The 23,439-nt window shown below is 41.4% G+C and overlaps 1 protein-coding gene across 5 annotated transcripts; it reads left to right on the forward strand.

The window, feature by feature from the left end:
* The first annotated feature begins 1,669 nt into the window (after positions 1 to 1,669).
* On the forward strand, positions 1,670 to 22,787 carry mvb12ba (multivesicular body subunit 12Ba). 5 transcript variants are annotated; one of them, XM_084693794.1, is made up of 11 exons: positions 2,072 to 2,089; positions 3,150 to 3,229; positions 5,084 to 5,206; positions 8,557 to 8,664; positions 10,466 to 10,562; positions 11,149 to 11,278; positions 12,236 to 12,373; positions 16,823 to 16,917; positions 19,083 to 19,138; positions 19,350 to 19,409; positions 21,181 to 22,787. In XM_084693794.1, exons 2-11 carry the CDS (start codon positions 3,152 to 3,154, stop codon positions 21,265 to 21,267), a joined length of 972 nt encoding a protein of 323 aa, XP_084549920.1. In that variant the 5' UTR covers positions 2,072 to 2,089; positions 3,150 to 3,151; the 3' UTR covers positions 21,268 to 22,787. The 5 variants fall into 5 exon arrangements, with proteins under 5 accessions (XP_084549922.1, XP_084549921.1, XP_084549923.1 ...); XM_084693793.1 differs by lacking the exon at positions 2,072 to 2,089 and adding an exon at positions 2,126 to 2,975; XM_084693796.1 differs by lacking the exons at positions 2,072 to 2,089; positions 3,150 to 3,229 and adding an exon at positions 1,670 to 1,867.
* Positions 22,788 to 23,439: the final 652 nt, after the last annotated feature.

Below are 23,439 nucleotides of genomic sequence, written 5' to 3' on the forward strand. Positions count from 1 at the left end.
TGCAGAATGATCTTTCTGGAGATTCTGATTTCCTTGAATGCAACTCAGCCATCAGAAAAATCACAAATGCTGGATTGGCTAGGAAAGGATGTGACAATCTTTAGAAAGAGGGAAAGGAATCCACATTATTACACGGGCTCTCCATCATAAAAAAGATAACATTTGCTCCGATGATATCACCCGACACAGCTGGCTTACCATTCATCTCATGGCAGCCAAGTTGGCACGCACATCTGGTAGAAGATACTTAGCGTAATTATTTATGATTCCCTGGCTGATTGAAAAAAGCCCTTTGCCAGGCCTTGCCGTGCACTAACTGATGGTGCCGCTAATGTCATTATGGGAAGATTATGACGCCCCGTGTGGTGCACCAGATGGGGACACTTACTGCCACTGGGGTTATGGTGGGTAAGGCTGGCATAGAGAACTGGTGTAGGGGACCAAGGAATTGCTACTGGCAGACAGTCAGAACATAGACCTGCTAAGCAAAGGGTGAGACGTGAGAATGTGGACAGGAAGTGTCTCTGCGTATACATGTTGTGATGACAGAGTGATTTTGAACCATCAATGATGATTCCAACATTGTGTGGGTCTTCATAGAACATAACATTATCCTATTCATAAGTATAACTGACACAAATTACTCGAGCCTCTCATTCTCTTGAATTTCCCAAAGTTCATGTGTCAAGATACCACTCAAGCAAATCCAACAATATGGCTGTAATACAATGGGAAGAGGATCAGGAATCCCAAAACAGCACCACTACCATTGCTCCTGATCAGATTATCATTTGTAGTTTCCTTCCTCCTTATATAATCACACTGGGATCAACAACAGGCTTAATTACACTGATCTTGTTTGAGATCTTTAAGCTAGTTGAGCTAGTTAAGGAAAGGTAAATCACCTTGCCAAAGTAAAAGTTGCCAAGTGCAAAAGAAGCTTCCAAAATGATGGCCATTTGACTGGTATTTACATGAATCTCATATGAGTGAATAGATATAAGAATATTTGTATATTGTTCAAATAGCTGTTGGCTTCTCAGTCAAAGGGAAAGCCTACTGTTAACTGAATGTTTTGCCAGATATGGCTAGAGATATGTTAATGTGTATGCAGAATATGCCTCTCTTTAAGACAAACACACTAATGAACTGATTACATTCTGCATTTAACAATATCTCTGACCACCCAAGTGACAGGTCAATGTGGTTACCCAATTCAATGTGTCATAACATTTATTGTTTTAATGAAATTCTTCAATTGCATCCATTGTTATTTATGTTTGTCAGTCATTCTTGCAGGTGCATTGTTTTGACATTATTGTATCCCTTGGGTCTATTTCCCATTTTCCAAAAACTGATACAATGTTTTACCTGAATTCTGAAACGATTTTCCAATCAAATTGGAAAACCTGTGCTGTACTTTCACTATAGGTGGGATAATAATTCCAAGAAACTTGTAAACACCTACTTTAGATGAATTTACTATTAATGTTGTGCTGGTTGTTCGCCTGTTAAGAATGTATACATTTAATTTATTGAATACAAAGTCTTTGCACATTAACTTTTGCATATACAAATTAAACTGAACACATGCCAAAAGGACACTCGGATTGTGTGTAGCCTACTTCTTAGGCATTTGTCTAAGAATGACAGCTATAGTGTTAGCAAAGCCGTTAGCGGACTGCTATCATCAGTCAAATGTCCAGTGCATCAGCTCATGTGCAGGATTAACGAGCTTTCCAACGTCCAAAAAATGATGCGATTGCTGATGGTTTAGTTAAGTATTTCCCCCAAAAAGAAGAGGACAACGAAGAAAAAGTTTTCTTTCAGAGATTGTTCTTTGAAATTAAGTTGTTGGCCTCCTTGGGTAAGAAAACAATTAGCTAGCTAGTTAGCTTGTGAAGTAGAAGGGAACGCTTCCCTTTGCTTTCCCCTGCGCGAGCTTTGTCTTCCTACTCCACCTTCTCTGCTACCTCGCTCTCCGCATTGCTCAAAGAGCGAGTCCGCGGCTCCTACTTGATTGTCCGCTGCGTCTGACATGAAAAGCTGCTTTTGTCTGAAAAGGAGGAACACTGTGCCTCGAGTAACAGTTAAGTAGGGAAGTAACTTAAGTGAGCATTTTTCTTATTGCAAGTTAATATGGTTGTTTTGTATTATGCTTAATCATCTAGCTAACCTTGTAAAAAGCTTTCTCGGTTGTGAGCTTATGCTAACTACCCAGCCAAACAAATAGCTCACACAATTACTAGCTAACGCTAGCTGATAAAGCCCAGCAAGGCGGCAGTAAGTTATACCACTGGTTGTCCGTCTATGGGTTTGTCTGGATAACAAGACATTTCGCTTCATTAGATACTAGCTAGCTGGTCATCTTTTTGACCCACTGTATGCTACACATTTTAGCTACAGCAAGCAAGCTGGCTGATGTCCCAAGGCAGTATCAGTTTTATTTGCTAGCTAGCTAGCTCTACCTACCAGCTGGTTAGCCAGGCTTGTTGACAGCTAACTAGCCTAGTTGCTAGCATGCTGGCTACTACTCATCTCCATCCAGAACGTTAAGTTGCCTTACCATTGGCAAGGCAAACAATTGTAAAGGCCGTGTTCCATTGCTGTCTGGTATACTTTGTTATTAGACTAGCATTACTGTCTTCAGCTAGCAAATAGGTCGCGGGGACAAGGGCCCAAGCATTACTCGCTGACTTAGTAGTAGCAGGTATAGTAAGTAAAATCTCTTTTAGGTTTGTCTGTCAGTTTCGTTTTGGCTGCACATTGTTAATTTCGATAAGCATTGTTTTCCATTTGTCAGTACACTTGCATGGTCACTTAAATATAAGTGGATAAGGGATAGGTATAGACGACTAATGTCACTTTTGTGCATTTTTTGATACCAGACAGTTGAGGGCAGTTGACTGTGATATCTGTGACCTCTTGGAACCCGGAGATTTCAAACAGCACATTCACTGCTGCTGCCTGCCACTGTAACCAAGTGACTTTCCTAAATTAAGAGTTTGTGTGTAAACCATATTAATAAGCATACGTTTGTGTAACTTATGGTACTAAAAGCAGATGTGAAACTCATGTTACTATAAACAGAAGTAGTGTCTGGCCAGTTTCTGCAATCTTGGCAGCTGGGTCCCTCTGTCTCTCCTTAGACATGCCTTTTTACACGAGGAGAATGCAGGCAGGACTATATTCGATGTGGACCCGAATAGGCCGATGTAAAGCCAGGCACGTAAGTGGTACATTGTACGCAGTGTACAACGTAATGCGTGTGTAGGTCTACCATCCTGCACGTGCAAAGGATGAGTGTGGATGCTTTTGTATATTCTCAAGAAACCTAGATTTAAAATACGGGTCTGCTTGTACATAGTATGAAGTCTGGACTATCCTTGCTCTGACGATGCAGAACAAGGATAAACTGATGTAGGCCTTGGTTACATTATGTATCTCTGTTACCTGACTTCAGTGTATAAAAGCATGCAGGTATTTTTCAGTTTTCCCTATGTATGTATGTAACAAGTTAGCAATACTGAAAGTAGGAACAAAACCACCTAGCATCTTTGAACTGTCTGTGTGGGATTTCAGTTCTGTTGCTTCAGCACTAGTCGTTCGCAGTTCACCTCTGAAGTTTTGGCTAAAACAAGTGTCATTTAGTGTTTGTTTTGTCGCCTGCTTCATGGATTGGCACAACCTTTTTTTTGGTACCTCCATGAGCTCCAGATGTTTGTTGTCTCAAGCTGCCTGCAATCACCCCGCTGAGTTCACACAGCTCTACGTTGTTTTGGTCAAGGGTGCATTGTAGCCATTGATATGCCAAACCCTGTTGCCCAGGTGACCTAAGGCAGTCCTTTTTTACAGTCCGGTGCCTGTAAAAACAAAACAAACAAACAAGAAAAACACTGAGAAGAGAAGGGGGTAGTCCTGTTCAGGCCTAAAGTCAGTCAGCCAGCCAGCTTGTAAGTGTTTGCAGTCTGATTAGCAGTTAGACCCTCTGTATCAATATTTCATATATTGTTTTTAATGAAATTATCTGTGACATTCGGTAGCCTATAGTCCTAGCCTATGAGTTATTTTCTTGGACTAGTAGGGTATTTACAATGTTTTTAACTTTAAACTGTGATTGATATATAGCGTAGCCTAAGTTGGCATTCCCTGCAGAGCACTTCCATGTGCCTCCCACTCATGTTTGTTATGCTGTATGCCTTTGTGACGAGACTTGTAAGATTTTGTTCAAGCATGTTCAGATGCTGGCTGGATATTACAAACATAACATGCTTGTGCCTATTGAATAGGCTACTTCTATTGTTCTAGTCATATTTTTTAGGTATCGTCATAATGTCCCTTGCTTTGCTACATGATGTCAGAGAACAGGAATGAAGGGGTGTGTTAAGCGATAGACTCAGGGGAAGTTTGGCTAGATTGTTTCTTTTGAAGAACTCTCTTGTCCTACAATATCACTATCTTTCCCAAGTAGCAAGATGTCCCTGCTACCGCCCAATATGTCAGATCAGGTCATTGTAGTTCTTGTCCTTAAAATGAGAGCAAAATGACTTTGGTAGTCCTAGTTTTTGAAAACAACGAGCTTTCCTTTTTAAATGAATAGCCCTTGCTTCCATGTTTTCTTGGCTGTATTTTGAGCTTTCCATTTGGGTATGATCCTGAGGCTAATCCTCTTAACTTGAGCCACCATTCTCCAACTCCATAGAATGACTATGTTGATTAGCTGAGGCCTACCAGTCAGTTGAGTCTTTCTTCATTCTAGTGTTTTTCACCTTCAATTATAAATAGCAAACCTTTTGTGTACAAGCTGTCAACAATATTGCTTTGTGGATTCGCTAGTCTCAAGATGGAGCTCTGAATGATGTCCCCATGCATGACTGGATTAACCTACTTCTGAGTGCTTTAGTCTCGTTAATGAGGTTCAGTGTCACGAAACAAATGCACAGGGGCAACTTTCACATGTAGCTGCTGGTTCTGCTTGCATCACTCTCCCTTTCCACAACCTCGTCACTGCTTACCCCCGCCTCTGCCTTCTACCCATCTGTTATAAAGGCACTGATCCATTTGCTGTGCTTCTCTGTCCCAGAACTCTCCCGTGATGCCTGAGGTTCGGGAGCTTTCAGACGCGCTGCCGGAGATGCCCATGGATCCCATCACTGGTGTAGGGGTGGTGGCCTCCAGGAACAGGGCGCCAACTGGATATGATGTGGTGAGTACCCCAACACGTTAACAGGAAGCAGATATTTGAAGTGAGCAAAGTTTTGTTAGGCCTCTTTCGACAACGTTTTTTTACGTTACAAATGTAGATCTGTGCGTTTGCAAAATGATTGCTGCAGCGTGTGAAGCAACATAGCATACACGGCAGTGGCCATTGTTCCATGTTACAGACTTTTTTGTTTTACGACATGAAAGGTGCTTATATTCTGCCTGATGAACCCACTTCAGGCTGGCATTCATGATGATTCAGAAGAGGTCCTTCTTGTTGGCCAGTACTCTTGGCATCCACTTGGTAATAGACCCTTGGCTTTGCCCCAGGCTTCAAAACTGTGGGCTCTGCAAAGAAGTCCACTTCAATTGCGCATAACCGTGAGGAATAAATTAACTGATGCCCTGAATGGCAACAAAATAGCTTGGCCACAGTTCAGGGTGGATGGTTGACAGAAGGGGTGGAGCCTCCCTGTCGCTATAGGGAAAGGGAGGGGCTTATTTGTAGACGCAACAAAGAGAAAAGTAAACACTCGTCTGTCAACCTAGGGTTTGCCAAAGAGGCATCTTTCACATGCCTTTTACCAACATGTCCCTCTCTTTCTTGTCTCCACAATTATTAAACAGAATTTTGCATTTGCTTTTCCCAGGTTTCTGGTATTCACTCTGGTCTGCCAATAATGGTTGTTCTCCTTGCTAAAAGGACTGCATCGTTTGTGGGTTAGGCCTATATCATATTTTCATGGTTTCTGGTGTGAGAAGTTAGTGACTAGTTTCGGATTAGGATTCAAGTAGGAACTACAAAGTTACCATAGTCTTTACAAGTAGCTATACAACAAGTTTCTTAACCACCCTATCTGTCGATGTTGGCAGCTCCAGGACCCAGGGGTTCCAAGGGAGGAAGGGCTAAAGAACCCACATCTCATTTAATCAGAAGTAGTGATCACACGCTGTCTGAACCGTAGACACATTCGGCCTACGCCTTGATGTTCCCTGTTACAGTGATACGTAAGGGGAGATGAGAACAGTGGATAAATAGCCTCCTGCTTGTTGTTTACCATATGCTTTAAACCGTGTACACAAAGGCATGGGATTCTTATCCTGCACAATGGAACACAGTTTGGTGACGTTTGTGGGACATTTGTTGGAGGGACCATAGTTACTTCATTGAAGTACAATGCTGAGGCTTGTTGATTTGACTTGTAGATGTATTGCAGGCCTTAAACTGCCATTAGAAGGAAGACGACCCATGAATGAAATGAAGAAAAAATCCTTCCGTTGTAGCTCTTTCAGTAATGTGTCCTTGCTGTTGAAGGAGGGAATGATTAACCTGGCCCTTGAAACATCACCCCCCTCATTGTTCTTTTGGAGATCAAAGATGCTGCATGCGGTCTTGGAGACAGCACCTTACAGCAGTGAGGATGGACGGTTGTCTTGCTTTGTTTGGCCTTCCAGCTGTGTCTTTCCACCCCGAGAGCATAGCAGAGTTCCCAGTATAAGGCTGGGAGGTACAGAACGTAGCTATCATGTGAAAGTTCTGCTTCTGGCTTGCCCGCCTAGCCCTCACTCTGCCGGCTCAGACGATTGACGCGGCTTGAGTGGCTTTCCCACAGACAGAGAGGGCTTCATTGTCTCCCATGTGAACAGTGGATTACTTTGTTGTCCTCCATTTTCTTTTCATTACTAATCTTCTGTGGACTGGGTTCTGGCTAGAGCTGTTTGTGTATAATTCTTTGTCAGATATTAATGGTGTTTACCTTTCCAAAAGGTTTGAATTTGAACCTCCCACAACTGTCCTCCATCAATGTGCTTTGAACATCTTGTACATTTTGGATCTTTTGTAATATTTGTATTTTTTTGTATTCTCATATTGTAATTGGCAACTTATATTTTATTGGACATTTTATTTAATTCTAATTCCACTTATTGCTAGTTAATGTACCCTTAGTGCACCTTCCTGCCAAAGAAAAATTCCTTGTCTGTGCAAACTTTCATGGCGAATAAATCCCTTTCTGATTCTGAATGTACAGAGGGTTGAAGTTCACTAATCTAGTCATTCTTTCTGGTTAGTGTTTAAAATGGTATTGATAAAAGAAATAGTAAATGAATAGGGAAAAAATAAACAAATCATAGAATAGTATACTTATTTGCCTGTTATGGAGGCAAGCTCATTCTACATTTACATTTAGTCATTTGGCAGACGCCCTTATCCAGAGCGACTTACAGTAAGTACAGGGACATTCCCCCCGACAAGTAGGGTGAAGTGCCTTGCCCAAGGACACAATGTTGTTTGGCACAGGCAGGAATTGAACCAACAACCTTATGATTAATAGTCCGACTCCCTAACCGCTCAGCCATCTGATCCCCTCATTCTAATCCAAGGCAGTGCTCATTGACCTGTGAGCAGAGGCTGCACACAGGCAGTTCAATGTGAGAGGATGGACGTCAGCATATGAAGTTTCTAACCAACACACACTCCCTTTCTTTTGATCCATACATCTGTTGTCCTTCTATGTCTTCCCCAGGGACTAGTCCCCGCCTGTGCCAGTGTTACGTCCCTGCTTTCCCCCTTTCTTTGAGCCATGACCCTTTGTCCTTACCCTCCATTGGTTCCCTCTTATGGGTCTCTTAGCAGGATGCGGTGTGGGCTGACCTAGGAAGCGAGGCCAAGATGAAGTGTGTTGTGGCAGTGAGCAGCACTAATACAGGGCGCCTTCCCTTCCCCCCCATCTTTCTGGGACCTTTCTCTTTGCTCCCATGTTTCTCTATTCTCACCTGCTTCATTCATCAATAGTGATTTTCCATACCTGGATTATCATGTTGTGAAAGTTAATAACGCTCACTATAGTTTACAGATATTTTCATTGAGGAACTAAGCACCAAATGAAACAAGAATTATGGTGCATGGGAGATTCCTCCTGAAGAGTTGGCTTTTTAGTTATTCTGGCTAAGAACACAATTTTTTTACATGGATCCCTTTAAAACCCGGTCTGCTTGGCACAGATACTCTTCTCACTTAGGCTAAATGATTAGTGGGGTTGAGTGGTTTCAAACCAGGCATGGTGGACTAATCTTGTTGCCATGGAGCAGCTGAAGACTGCTTTGTGTGTGGCCAGCTTTTTTATGCAATGTGTGCTGGCATGCATGAATTGGCTAGAATACCATCATCCTAGGAAGTCCATTCCAGGTTTAGGGATAAAAAGCTGGACAGTTACGTGCAGGAGTAGAAGTTATAACACAATATCCTATACGAGTATTAAGTCATTTTTTGCTGTGATATTGTTTTTGGGTTCCTTTTTACTCAAAAGCACAAATACTTTCAAGTCTCTCAATTAATATTCTGCCATTCTACAGGTTTCCCAGACAACAGATGGCCTGGATGCTGACCTTTGGAAAGACGGTCTCTTCAAATCCAAGGTGACGCGCTACCTCTGCTTCACCAGAGTCTTCTCCAAAGAAAATGTAAGTGCTGACCTATACTCAACCTATCTAAATTGGTAAAAACGTTCCCAAACTGCCAGTGGACCATTAGGCTCCAATATGAGATATATATATATATATATATATATATATTACATACATACATACATACATACATACATACATACATATTTTTTTTTATTAGGGTTCCTCCGGTAGGAGGAAACCTATTGGTTTTGTTTGTATTCCTATTATTATTTTTTTTCCTCTTCTCCATGAAATGGCTCAATATCTCAAAAAGTCCTCAACCCAATTTTAAAAAATTTGGCCCAAGGTCACTCACTACTCCCAGACGGCTAGTGGCTCACGTACGCACATAGGTGACACTATAAGCCACGGCCAAAGTCTACGTAATTTCCCCTGCGCCCCATTTCTCCAAAATGCCTGAACAACCATCAAAATAATTCTCCTCATGAAACATGGATCCTATCGACTTGAAATTTGTTACAGATATGTAGAATACATAGTCTTTTTACAGGGTGAAATTGAATAAGAAATGCAATACAAAATGGCTGAAAGGGGTGTATTTATGTAAATGTCCAGATTGCCTCAATATCTTTGTCAATAAATAAAACATAATTTTGACTGATGGTTTTTCAAACCTAATAGGGTTCAAGATTACACCTCTGTTACAACGAGTTTTGATAAAAAAAGAAAAAGAAATTCAGACCACTCTGTTCTTCCAAGAAGCCATACTGGCTCATGATCAAGAGGGGTCTAAAATTAGGCAAGTGTAGGTGTGTACCTCTTTCTCAAGACAATCGTCTGTGGTGAGAAACGCATATAGCACGTGACTCATACTCTTGTCTTTCCTTCAAAAAGCATCTCCTATGAAAACACCACCTTGATTTTCTGGCAGATTTTCAGAAGGTAATGTTGCTCAAAGAGAAAAACGGAGAAAAACTCGCTGCCTTCTTCATTTAGACTAGGCTAATTTAAAAAATGGATGTGAACACGTTCCGAATCCATTTACTAGTGAATTTCTGCTGAACACTGGGAATGTTTATCTTAAAATCATTCCAGTGCTCATTGGAAATCCCTCTACTGGTCCTTTCACAAAAATCCCCCCAATACTCTTGTCAGTGGCTTCACAGCAGCAACCAAACTAAAGGGAGAATTCCTTTAAAGTCTCAGATTTGTATGTATGATAGCACAAAAAAGGCTGAGGTTTCAGTGAACATGTTGCATAGCCGTACTGCAACGCTGTCTGTCTGTATGTTGAAGGGACTGATAAGGGAGTCGATAACGCATCTCTTCCAAAAGTAATCCAACAAAGCACCGTCTCCAAGAGAAACAAGGTTTGGCCCTCAAATAGCCACGCAGCAAACAATTACATTCCCTTTCCTCCACGACTGTCCATCAAGCTAAGGCTAATGTCCGTTCAGTTCCCCACCGTATTGAAGTGTGACCAGATGTGACAGTTCCATCAACAAAAGCTATTTTGTCTGCCAATCAATACGTGGCCTGGCGTAATTATCTGTGACAAAAACAGATACTGTGAAATTAGCCATTGAAGTGTGCGATGGAAACACTGAAGTCTGTGATTTATCACTGCCACAGAGCTGCTGGGGAGACATCCCTATGTCAAGGAAGGACTGTCCTCGCCTTAACATTGTTAGCACATGTGCGGTGAGGACTGGAAAACAGGCCAAGTTTTGCCTCTGTCCCGGCTTAGGAATGAAATGTCGACGGACAGTGAATGGGGGGCTTGTGGTTTGTGTCTTTTGTGTTTTTTACTCACTCACTGTCTGTCTTTCTCTTTCTGTCTCCTATCTCTCTGCAGAGTCATTTAGGAAATGTGCTGGTGGATATGAAGCTTATTGACATTAAAGATACCCTGCCTGTAGGGTTCATTCCTATACAGGAGACTGTGGATACACGTAAGCAAAGTTTCCTACATTTAATAACTCTTCTCCATCTTCATTATGCTTTAAAATTGCAATAGAAAAAATATTCAAACCTATATTGCATTCAGAGGACCCGAAAGTTGAACAGCCAGAAAGCATCTTTCGCATCTATATGCAGGCCAGCTTTTGCCCAGGCCTTTTTCAGAGGGTCAAGAGTTCATGCAGTTTACTGGATCGACATGGCTACATGCAATTTTAATTTGACCGGTTTGTGTTAAACTTCAATTGGATGTTTTTCTATGTCTTCCTTTGTGGACCGAGAGGAAGCTGGGGTCGTAACAGACTTTTCTCCCCCACTGGGCTGATTTATTATTTAAAGACAGTAACATGACCACACAAGTGTAATGACACACCTCCCCTCTCACTCTCTCTCTCCCTCTACTCACTCTCTCTCTCTTTCTCTCTCTCTCTCTCTGGACCTCTGTTGGTATCTCTTTTCTCTCCTCTCACCATTTTTCCTCTCCCCTTTTTCTTGCTCTGCCCCCCACCTCCCTTATCCCCTCTCTATTTCTCTCTTTCTTCCCTTTATCTCTCTCTCTTTCTGCCTGACCACACACAGAGGAGCAGGCCTTCCGGAAGAGGAGGCTGTGTATCAAGTTTATCCCTCGGGACTCCACAGAGGCAGCCATCTGTGATATTCGGATTATGGGGAGGTCCAAGCAAGCCCCACCACAGTACACTTTCATAGGGTGGGTACTAGGGGTGGACGGTGTTACCGGAAAAAAACGGTATTCATTTGCCCTACCATATGGATTTTGACTATACCGTGCTAACAGTGGAGAGCCTTTCGGAAATACGTTTTGTCACAGCCCCATTCACACCGGGCACTGCATGAAATTACTGTACGGAACTTTTAATGAAAACATAGCAAGCAATCTTCCGCATCCTCATAACCAGTATTGCAGAGATGAGGAGAGACCCGTTTTGGGTCTTTATCCTTTAAGTTTAGGTTTTATATGACACAATTTCAGACTTTTACAGAGACTTAAACGTCATAAATGCAGCATGGAAGAGTGTAGGGCATGCAAGCAAAGATGTCATGTTCATTAGAATGGTGAAAAGTTTTATGTAGGCCAACAGAATTGAGTATTCAGCCATGTAATGATTTATCAAAGCTAGCTCACTACAAATATTGAACAAAGTTTTCTTGCAATCCCATAAAGGTTTTTATTGAAACCTACGTAGTATTAGCTATTTTTCTGTGGCAAAGCACTGCAAAAGTTTTAACATTTCAACTCATGCAACACACCTTCTGTACCCCATCTAAACACGGTCGAGTGTGGTAGATCAGCCGCAGCGGTGCAGATTTTTGTATTCTATTGAAAATATATAATGTGATGTATACAGTCTGTGCTTCAAATTATACCATGAAATATTTTTTAGGCCATACAGCCCTGCATAGTTACTGATGTTAACAGGCCTGCTTCTGGGCACAGTCGGTAGGATGGCGAACATAGTAATTGGCTACCCATCAAAATAGGTTATTTTGCCTGTAGAATTTCACTGAAAGCATGCTTTTCTATTCATTTTAGTCACCCTTTTCCATTTGCAGCATATGAAACATGGTTTAAATCAGCTATTCCCCTAAGGCCTATATAACTGTATGCTGACGTGTGCTTAATTAAGAGGCTGTGGTTGGCTTGCAGAGAGCTGAACAATATGGGGATCTGGTATCGCATGGGTAAGGTCCCACGGGCCCAGGACTGCCAGCAGACTCCGACCACCAACAACATCCAGAACATCAACTCAACAGCAAACTCAGTCCCAACAGCTCCAATGCCCAAGTAAGTAAGCACGTCGTAGCTCACATGCTCACTGCTGACTTCAAACTGATGATCACGTGTGGTGCGGATTAGTTAATGTGTTCATTGGATTAATTCACACCTACACCTTTTGAGAGGTGACAAGAGTGCATGACTCACGACATCTCCACTGTGTTTGTGACTGAGAGTTCCGTGTGGGGAGCAGTGTGTCCAGCCCACAGCCAAGTGTACACACACACACACACCTCTGAATGAAAATGTGGAATCTGAAATGCAAAGAGGAACAGCCCACAGCTATAGTCCCAGGATAGACAACAGTCTGTGGTCTGCAAGATGGTATGATTCTAGATATGTCCTCTGGGCTTCCTGTAGCCTAACTTCAACCAGATAAGCAGAGGAGATCCTGTCTGGATCATGGTTTTTATTCTATATTTATGATTTAGATTAATTATTGAATCCAAACTAATTTGAACAGGGCACAACTAAATATTACGATGAAACAATGGCATCCTTAGTGTAATTATTTCAAGTCTCAGACAAATACTTTTTTTAAAGCCACAATAAAACAACTTATTTATCCTTTCCCTGTCCAAAATGACATAATTGCACTTTGTGTGTTTGCCATATGGGGATAATTAATTAATCTAATAGCCACAAACTGACTAGAGCGTAGTCTCTAAGAAAGTGCTGTGTGATAGCAATACTGTAGTTTGACACAGCTGGTGACAGTTATAAACTAAAACATACCCTTCCTCTGCTATATAAGGGAATACCACATCTCCCATTCCTGTTTTTTAAATCCCTCACAGGAAAAGCACGACACTCGGAAACCTACCCTCTTACAGGGTGGAGACCACTTTTCAAGGCCAACGCGCAACATGCACATTAGAACCATTGGAAATTATTATTACTTTTTTGGACTTGGAACAATACAAGTCTCTTAAAACATACAAACACACACAACTACCACAAAGTCAAATTTGTTTATTAAACACATTTTAAAACAACAGCAGATCAAATTAAATCAAATTTATTTTTATAGCCCTTTTGACCACAGTGCTATACAATCAAAATAGCGAAAGCCAGTAAACACAAAAGACCAGTTGAATATACAAAAACAAAAGGCTACAACGATTTAGAGTTAGATGCCAGGGAATAAAAATGTGTTTTAAGACAGGATTTAAAAACATCTAATGTAACGGCCAGCCTAACACGCAGAAGGAACTCATTCCAGAGTTTGGGTTTCTGCTTTGCAGCTGACTGTCTGACAGGGTTGGCCTAGGTCACTTCTTTGTGCTGGCTCGGGTCCAGCCCACTAGTATGACATACCACTCGAGCCAGACCGCTGTCCAACTCCACTGAAGTGGATGTTCTGGATACTTCTTAGCTCCAAAGAAAGTAGTGGTGGCAGCATAGGGCCAACGGAAGCTGGCAAGAGCACTTTCTGAATGCGGTTGCCAGTTCAGGACAGTCATCCAAAAGTTGATATCACATGGGTAGCTAGAGTTATACCTGCACTTACAGTACGCAGCTTACGATTGCTTTGCAGCCTCTTGGCAACGTAGGGTCAGGGTCGGCATCTTGAATGAAGCAGGAAGCCAGCCCACGTCCAGCTGTTTCCTCTCCTGGTGTCTGTCCCACTCCTCAGACCCATGACGCGATCTCCCGGTCACTGACGCATGTTAGATCTTCTGGCATGCTGTTTAAACAGTTATGACAGCTTTGATGTGCTTTTCACGTCAATGTTGGGTCTGTCGTAACTGGATAATGTGAATGTATTACTTACTGTCACAAGGCCTAGCCTAATTGTCTTAGATTCCCACTTTGGCAGCCTACATACATAGTTATATTGATGTAATTTTATCAAGTATTCCAGCACATCCCAGTCAAACACCTCAGCTGAGTGGCAGCTTGTTACTCTCAATAATAATTTGCACTCCAAACTCCTGTGGCTTTGGTAATAGTGAGTTTCAAGATGCCTTCTACAATTATTGAAGGAAAATCGATCAGAGAATTGATCACAAAGTTTGGCATTAACCAGATAGTCTAGATGCTTAGTGATCAGAAAGTAGTATTTAAGAAGTAGCATTTGGCATACATCAACTTATTTTAGCTCTGCCATTTTTGTAAATGTATCAAGATGTAAATCGGCTCTAGACATAATTATGCAGGTGTTATTCAATCAAAAGCTTGATTTAAGGACGCACACAGTCCAAAGCCCAAAGGACGGAAGCACAAGAAAAAGGAAATAAAAACAAACACAAAAAAAGACAATCCACTATCACCTATTTACAAAACACACATGGTTCCACCTTACTGAACTTAGTTTGTCATTGTTGAAATGCTACTGTCTGCAGAATCTGATAACCGACACCTCTGCGCAGCAGAGCAGGTTTGGCACCCCTATACTGACGGCTTGCATTGCTCCATCGTGGCACCTTCAGCAACAGCTTCTTCCCATCATTATTGCAACATTGAGTCACTGCATGCTGCTCTTTCTGCAGCACTATCACAAATGTTAGTATAAACTGATAAAATATGCTCTAAAACGTATAGTCTTCAACCCTGTTACCAACCATACAGCCTGTGCCACAGCTGTTTAACAGCTTTGATATGTCGACCATAAACACATTAAAGAAAGGGAAACTAAATGCTTCCCTGTCTAACTTCATTGCATACATTGAATGGAGAAAACAGTTACCCAGCAACAGCAGCAACAACAGTTAATTTTACATGCATTGACTGATGAGCGTACCAAAAAGCCAGGATTCTCACCAGAAATTTGGGAACTCAATAATTGTTCATGATTTACACCCTAAAAGGCTTTAGAGGCATCAATAAGACACATAAACATTGTGGAATTATGCCTTTTATACAGATCTAAAATCTCCTTTTAAAGCAAAAATACACATCTGTGCCATTTTTAGGTTTAAATCCTTTTCTTATTGTTGTTGTTTCCGGCAGAGAGGGTTGACGTTGTAAACAAGCTTATTTACTGTTCTTATTTCACCCTGGTCTACGGCCACTCAAGCAATCAAAACCAGCCAGGCTCATCTCTGGAAAGAGCACCCAAACAATATCTTTCAGGTCCATCTATGTTTGTGAAATATCATGCCGCACCTTCGGAATCCTATCACCAACATGATATTCTCCCTCCCCTACTTCCTCTGAGTCAACCTTTGAGACAGAGTGGAAGTCTTCATTAAGGCTGTCAAGTTGCCAATGCCCTAGATTGACGTCAACCTTTAAAAAAATTCTCCATAGTCCTTAGCGGGTCATGTCCAGGTGCTGATGGCAACGATGAGGTTAAAAAGTCGTCCGTACACGCAGAATAAGACTGAGACTGAAACCAGATGCCTGTTTGTAAATACCACTGACTGTTGCGTTATGAAGGTACTGGAAGGCATGCCGGTTTTAGCTCAAATTGCTTTATGCTATTTTGGAATCAAAGCATTTTGATGTGGAAAGTGTACTTGAAACTCCTCCTTTGGACCTTAATGATTTGAAATATTTTATTTGGTGGGTTTACAGGGGTATTCAAAGAAATGGTTAAAAATGGTCATTGAATTTGCCTGTGTGGCCAGAAAAGAACCAAGGAAGGATGTGTTTGTAGAGTTTTACAGCCACGGCTCACCTGTGGCTCCGGAACCCCTAACCTATTACATCATGGCATCGGATATCCACCCTCCTGTTGTCCAGGGTGTAGCAGAGCAAGTGAACCCAAATGCAGCTGAATGCAGGTGGACAGGATAATATATATATATATATATATATATTTTTTTTTTAAGAACTAAGGTTTATCAAACAAACACAAAAGATCCAAAACACAGATACTCTAGAACTCTTGATTCATACAGGAAAATTACAGGCACAAATAAATAGGAACACGCAGGAGAAGACGAATCACATAAACACAACCAAACAGACTAACGATCGGACGGAGCTTGCACAAGGGAAGCAAACGTACACACGGGGGGCTGATTATAGACGAGGAGCAGGTGTGCTGGTGTCGCTAGGAACCAGGGGAGGAGAGAGAGACACGCCCACAGACTCACACGCTGGGTATGTCCCAATACCCATACTATTAAGGAGTCCAGAAAAATGTTTAGTGTGTCCCAATACAGTCTGCCAAAAATACCAGGATGTCCTACTGCATCCAGTCGCATTTTGCAAACCAGCATCCTTTTCTGGCTGTACTGGCCCACAATCCTCTGCGCAGCGGAAGATACGTCCTCATTCAGGCCCCGTCGACAAAAATACGTTTTTATTTGAAAACGTGTCGTTTGAAACCCACAGGGGAAACACTAGGTCATGGCCATAACACCTGTGTACACAATCATCCTATACATGACGGACTCAATGAAACAAATTGTTGTCCGCCCTCAAATGTAATGGCTATCGAGCCGTAAGACATAGACAGGTAAGGCCAACTGATTAAGTGAAATAACATGTTCTTTTTATCTCCTACAGGCATATATCTATGACCCTACCTGCCAGTTTCAGAGGAAAGAATACAACCAGACCAGACTATGAGCATCAGAACTCCAACCTGTATGCCATATCAGGTCAGTCCCTTTCCATCTACAATGTGAATTTAGTTTTTTGGGGTCAAAGAGACTTTCTCATTGGCCGTTTATCAATAAGAAAAGATTTGTGTTCTCGTGAACTTGTTTGATGTCATCTTTCATGGCCATGTACTGTAAAAGCAAGATGGTCTTTTTCAAAACCGACTACAGTGTCAGTGGAAGAAAACTGTACAATAAGTCTCCAAGATCTTGACATCACACAGAGCTAGCGCCGAACCACAGACTTATTTGATCTCCATGGTAACAACGATTGGATATCGGCCACCTAAAGTAGCTGCACCTGCCTTTTTAATTTGCGTGTAATCATCGCCGCACAACGAGAACAGCTAAGCCTCCCAATTAAAAGTGCCTCGACTCTTCCGGCGGTATCTCGGTAATAAGACCCCTGCAGCATTACAGCAGACTGACAGGTCCCCATTCTGAATTAAACATGAGCAGGAGGTGAATACAGAGGGGGGGGGGGTGTCCAGGAAGAGGCAGAAAGGCCCAGACAGGCATTGGTCTTTGGAGGGGGGGTGAGGGAGAAGGGGTAGCAGGGTTATTCAGAGCTTGTAAATGCTCAATGTAATTTGCATATATTATCCTCTGCGCTGTTCAGCCATATCGAGGGCCCGCTCTCCCCCCCCCTCTCCTCCCCTCTCCCTCTGAAGTCTCTGAAGCTAAAATAGCAGTGACAGGCGAGGGTGCGCTCCATTTTCTACAGGATTTATGACTTGTGTAATTTGGGATCTTTTATTAATAAGCTCAGACAATCGTGTGCATGTGGGTACGCACGCTCTTAATTGTTCCAGATGGTACTTAGCTGGCTGATTATGTGAAATGACTTCTTTCTTTTCTTGTCCCTATTCTTTTCCTCTTTACAAATGTTCAATTTTTTTGGTCTCTTTCTCTTCCATCCTCCCTGTATGTTTCATTGTCTTTTGGAACCTTACCTCCAAGTGATGTCAAGTTCCCCATTTTTAAAAACATTCTGAAAATATATATATTTTTTATAAAAGTGGATCCATGTGACCCATTTTTTAAATAGGTAATTAGTTTCTCTTTTGCAGACTGTTAACTTAACTTTTATTTTGTTTATTATCTTTTCCTATTTTGTGGAGGCATACAACGCTTCTTTTTCTGACGTCATAACATCGTCAATGCTATAAATGTATGTCTAGTATTCAACTGCAGGTTGAACCCGCCCACAATGTGCACACTTCCCTCCATCATACTTTCATAACTTCTTCTCAGGGTGACCATTATAGTCTGGATCTCCACATTGTCCTCATGAGGAGTGAATCTCCATTTACATCCCCTGACAAATACAGTCTCACCCAAATATGCTCTCAACAGCTAACCCATTAAAGAGTTTATAAAGATTCATCATCTCAATGTGCATTAAAGATCCCCTAATGGGTCTGCCGACTATTTAAGTAAGTTATTAATGAGTGTTTAATGCCCTCTTTGAGAAACTGTCCTTTTCCTTGTCTGTACTTCCTTCACTGGTCAGTGGGTGATGGGTTAACGTGACCGAGAGTGAAACAATTAGAAAGTTCTGTAAAGGATCGCCTAATGAAATAGATTTGTGATGATTATATAATAGTGTTCCGGGTCAAGTTTTTGCAGGCATCAAGTAAACATTCATTAAGTCTCAAGTGCATGTCTGGCAACTTTTCAAAAACAATCTGAAAGGGTGTTGATAAGTGAAATAATGAGCTAATTTGCCAAATTATAGTTATAACTCATCATTTACACAGCATAACTGCTGTCATTAAGTATTTGTCATAATTGAGGGTTCACACTCATGTTACTCCACCTCCTTGGCTTATATCCATGCCGTCTACAAACTTTTCTTTTGTGCTTTTGGATCTCAGTTGTGTTCAGCTTCTGTTGAGGAGAGCAGGATACCCAGAACACCTTGTGTCCATATGGGTCACAAGATTAAGATGTTTCCCCTCTGTACTATAAGCCAGCTGTAATCATTTCCTCCCAGACCCTAACACTCTGGCCTTAGATTCTGATGATGATAAAGGGGGTACAGTGGCAACTCACCCCAGTTTCAAATCTAAAAAACGGTCAAAGGTTGTAGCACAATAAAGTTGCTATTTTGGTTATCTTTCTTATGGGTTTTGTCACTGAAAGCGAGTTATTTTGTCTTTCAGCAATGGATGGAGTGCCTTTCATGATTTCTGAGAAGTTTTCATGCGCCTCCAGCGATGTAAGTCTCTTCGTACATGGAATTATTCGATAACTGTTATATTTGGTTTGGGTATCAGTTGAACTGGTTCCGTAAAGGCAAAGATTTTCTATGCTCAAAATATCTAATTGCATGAGATTCCTAGCCAACCTGACTTGCTTCTTATACATTTTTTATATAGCCTACTGATAAATTTGATTGTTGTTTAACAACGTGTGTATGTCTCTCTCAGTTGCAGCAAGTCGATTTGATGGGTATCACAATCAAGTCCTTGGCAGAAATCGAGAAAGAGGTGAGTAAAGACAATCAGGATACTTGGAAAACGTTGAACAATTTTGAACCACGACTCAAAGGTCACTGGGTGAACCAAAAGCATAGAATCCAGTTTGATTTGCATTTTATAACGCAGCATTCATGGTCTCCTGCCAATTAAATGAATGTTTTGCATCAGACAGGCATCGACACGCACACTTAGGTCCTTATTTGGAGGGATTTACAAGTGTGGGCTACGTTGGGTGACTTTCTCAGCTCATGGATAATTAAAGCAGACTGAAGCCTCCTCCCCTTACCACCAGCCCTGCCAAGGGCAGATTTCTCCCTCTTCAAAAAAGAACCAGGCTTCAGATATTGGCACTGCAAAGAGTACCCAGTGCATATACACTGGAGCAGGGCTAAAGCACACTACTAGCTTAAGAAAATTAATTGGAACGGGTGCAGAGAGAAGATTAGCTGACATTTTTAGATGTGTAAGAGTGCAGTGCAGCAAACAGGACGATATGACTGCTTTGTAGCACATACTAAATACATTCTGTCCACCAGATGCCAGTGTAGCGCTTTATTCCAAGGATCCAGATATATGGCTGTGCAGTGTTGATGCCAATCATTGGAATTGCTTGGCATGTCCTTTTGATGGAACATGCGTTTAGTTCCATGTGTGTCTTCTCTTAATGGATGCATGTTACAGTGATGAAAATGGTTTAATGGCTTTAGTTGGAGAACATTTTTCGTATGGGCGCTACACCCTTTTTCCTCCCTCCATCTCCTAAGATGATTAAGCATCTCTTCTATTTCCCCAATGACTGGAGAAACTTGCATGAACAGTAATTGTATCTAGTCGTGCATATCTAGTTTGCGTCTATTTAAGTGTTGATTAGCAAGCAATTTAAGCTGACATCTTCATCCTGCTGAAAGGAGAGGGGAGGGGTTGAAGGAGGAATGGGTAAAAAGGTTGACATTGTGCATGTGGTTACGGTGTGCATTACATTCTTTGTAAGCCTTTTGTAAACCATTGACCTCCCTATGATTATTGATAGTTTTACAGTCTAGGATACGCAAATAGTACAGTTTCCTCATATAATAATTGGAATTCTCTAAAAAATCTTCACAGTTGACGTAATAAACCTTTTATACCAAAGTAGCAAGTGTTTTCTGTAATAAAGAGTAGAGATACCAACTTTTCTGGCTTAAGTGCATTCAAGTTCATCTCTACTGTAGCATTGGAGCCAACCCAACACAGATTCTTTGTCAAAGTGTAAAAGTCACCAGTTTTGTGATTTAGAGTGAACGGACTATACTCAAATTGGTGCCTTTGTTGTTCAATGCTTGTCATTTATAGTTTTTATGTGATTGTTCTGTGTTTTATGACTTAAGACTGCTGGCAGTCCTGTAGATTGTAACCCTCAAACCTTCATTGTAATGAATGTTAAATTCGATTTAAATGAGCTTGATTTGCTTCCAGACCTCAAGCGTACATTATGATGCAGTACTTTTTGTTTTGGAGGGATTGTACACTGTAGTTACATTTTAAGCCACATGGGGGGATAGTTTGTCTGGAAATCGTCAGTGTGTAGCCACTGCCTGAGGTTCAGCACAGAAGATTGTTGACTAAAATACATTCAAAAAACTTTTTGTCCAGGTTATTTGAATGTTCTTCCCAACTTTTTTCTCTATATTAAAATGTTATGAATCACCCCATTCCTTCCCTTATTTTCTCCGTTCTTTTACCTCATCTTTTCTTTTTTCCCCCCCATCTTCCCCCCCCCCCCCCTTTTTATCTTTCCCAGTATGAGTACAGTTTCCGTACAGAGCACAGTGCTGCGGCCCGACTGCCCCCTAGTCCTACACGGACCTCCCTGGGCTCCGAGGCCTGAGACCCTCCACCCTGCTCCTCCATCACCTCATCTCCAACCCCCACCCCTACCACCCGACGAGCCAGGAGGAGCGATTCACAAACTACTGAGAACCAGCCCCGCGTTTCGCTAAAAGAGAAATGTGTTCCCTTGTCGGTCCTCCTGCCGCTCTCTTCTCCCTCTTCTACACTGTCAAGAGTACAGTATAGGCCCTGTCAATGGATAGTCAGTTTCCCTACGCAACAAGAGCAAGAACAAACAAAAAACCTTTTAGCCCTTTTTTGGGGGGTGGGGGGGGGGGGAGTTGTGGTTGGTCTTTTCTGTTTTTACGTTTCTGTGCTGCTGATTTTGAAAAGGAGGGAACCACTACGATACAAAGGGACAAAACTTTTTGAAAAGAAATGGAAGAAGGAAAATGGAGGGGAGTGTGGCCTGATCAGCTCCTGTGTGTGGTGAGCAGCTACAGGAACACAACTGGAATCACAGCCAATCTGGAGAGATGCAGTATCCAGCTTTGTAGTGTATGAGTGATACACGAGTACCAGTCAAACAGCAAAGGCATATTTGACAAGTCCACTCCCTCCCCATCTCCAATAGGAACTCTGAAAAGTCCTACACCCTCTGTGGCACCCATTCACACTTGGGGGGGGGGGGGGGTCCGTCAGAACTGTGATCAAACAACATATACCTGGGTAAAATGATGAGGTTTGCAAACGTGCTGGTCTCTCTTTCTGCCTTTTTGGAAGCTTGGAATTTGGATTCTTCACGAATGAAAGCAGCTTGACCAGATGTCATTGGAATTACATACAGTTCAACCAAGCTAACATGTATGTAAAAGAAAGAAAGACAAAGGGGTCGTGACAATTATTTTTGGATTGTTCACCGATAATCTTGTGACAGAGTTGTTTGGTTCTCGTGTTTTTTGGTGTTACATGTTTTCTTTGGGTGTTTTTAATGATTTCTTTTCAGTGTTTTTGCTGTTGTCCGTGGCCATTCTGTCAACCACTCCATATATTATTTCTTTCTGGTCTGAGCCACTCATTGGGTTGAAAACAGAATCACTAGTTCTGTTCAGAGCTAAGCATATCATTTCAAATATGTGAAGTGTACTTGTTTAAGTTTTCTCTGTTCATCTAAAGTCAGTTGAACTGAACTCCAAATAGAAACTCAAATATTTGGTTAACTCACAGGTCAAATCTTTTCTTCTCCATGTTTTTCTTGAAACAACTTGCCAGTGCAAACTTGTGATATTGCTGTATAACACACCACTACATGAATTAAGTACCTGTATGCACCAATAGATTTTACTGTTACATTAATTTTTTTCACAGTGTCTTATCATAGTTCCTTTTATGAGTGTTGCTATATTCAAGGCTGTATTTTGTACTTCTCACAAAATTCATTTTATATTTTAGAACACTGCTTTGTTTTAACAAGCAATTTACCAGGCTTAGGGAGTCCATTCTTGCAACAAGGTCTGGAGGTTGCAATCGGAAATGTGGCAGTTTTTTTTTACGGAAATAAAATGTTTTGTGTTTTAAGTACCTCTATACTGTCTGTATTCAAACAGGATAATATGGTATTTTGCTACAGCAAGAACTAATCTTATGTTGACTCCTCTTGGGTAACAATGCAACGTTTTATTAATTTTAGATTGTATAGGTCTAACCCTAACCCTTCCACTAGTTAACACATAATTTGTGTAGATACCTCGAAATACATTTAATAGATATCCAATGTTCCACTTGTTCAATATCGGTGGACATACACTTTTATGCCAGTATTCTCCCAACACTGCCTCTACTCTCTCGACTCTTCAGTTTAGCTTACACACATAAGAAATGCATATTTTAAGATATTTGGGTTCAAAGGTTAGAATTTGTATGTTCACCAAGACTCCTGCCTTTTTCATCCTTTTGTTACACCGCAACTGCTTGTCTTTTCAAACCACTGATTTAACCTCTTGAGTTTGCTGGGAGCTGCATATCACTTTAGCCGTCAGGTCCTTCCTTCAAATGCTTGATGTTTGTACATATTGTTTTGCACCACAGTGTTATACTAAGAAGGCTCCGCTTCTTCTTTACATTTAATTTAATTCTGTTAAACCTCTGTTGCATTCTTGTTATTTTCTTTTTACCTAGCATGATGACACTTGTTATACAACAACAATAATGTGATCATCTTTTACGGTTT

This window comes from Hypomesus nipponensis, chromosome 27 (genome assembly GCF_054491055.1).
Source record: "Hypomesus nipponensis isolate SF chromosome 27, ASM5449105v1, whole genome shotgun sequence".
In the NCBI taxonomy this organism is placed as follows: Eukaryota; Metazoa; Chordata; class Actinopteri; order Osmeriformes; family Osmeridae; genus Hypomesus; species Hypomesus nipponensis.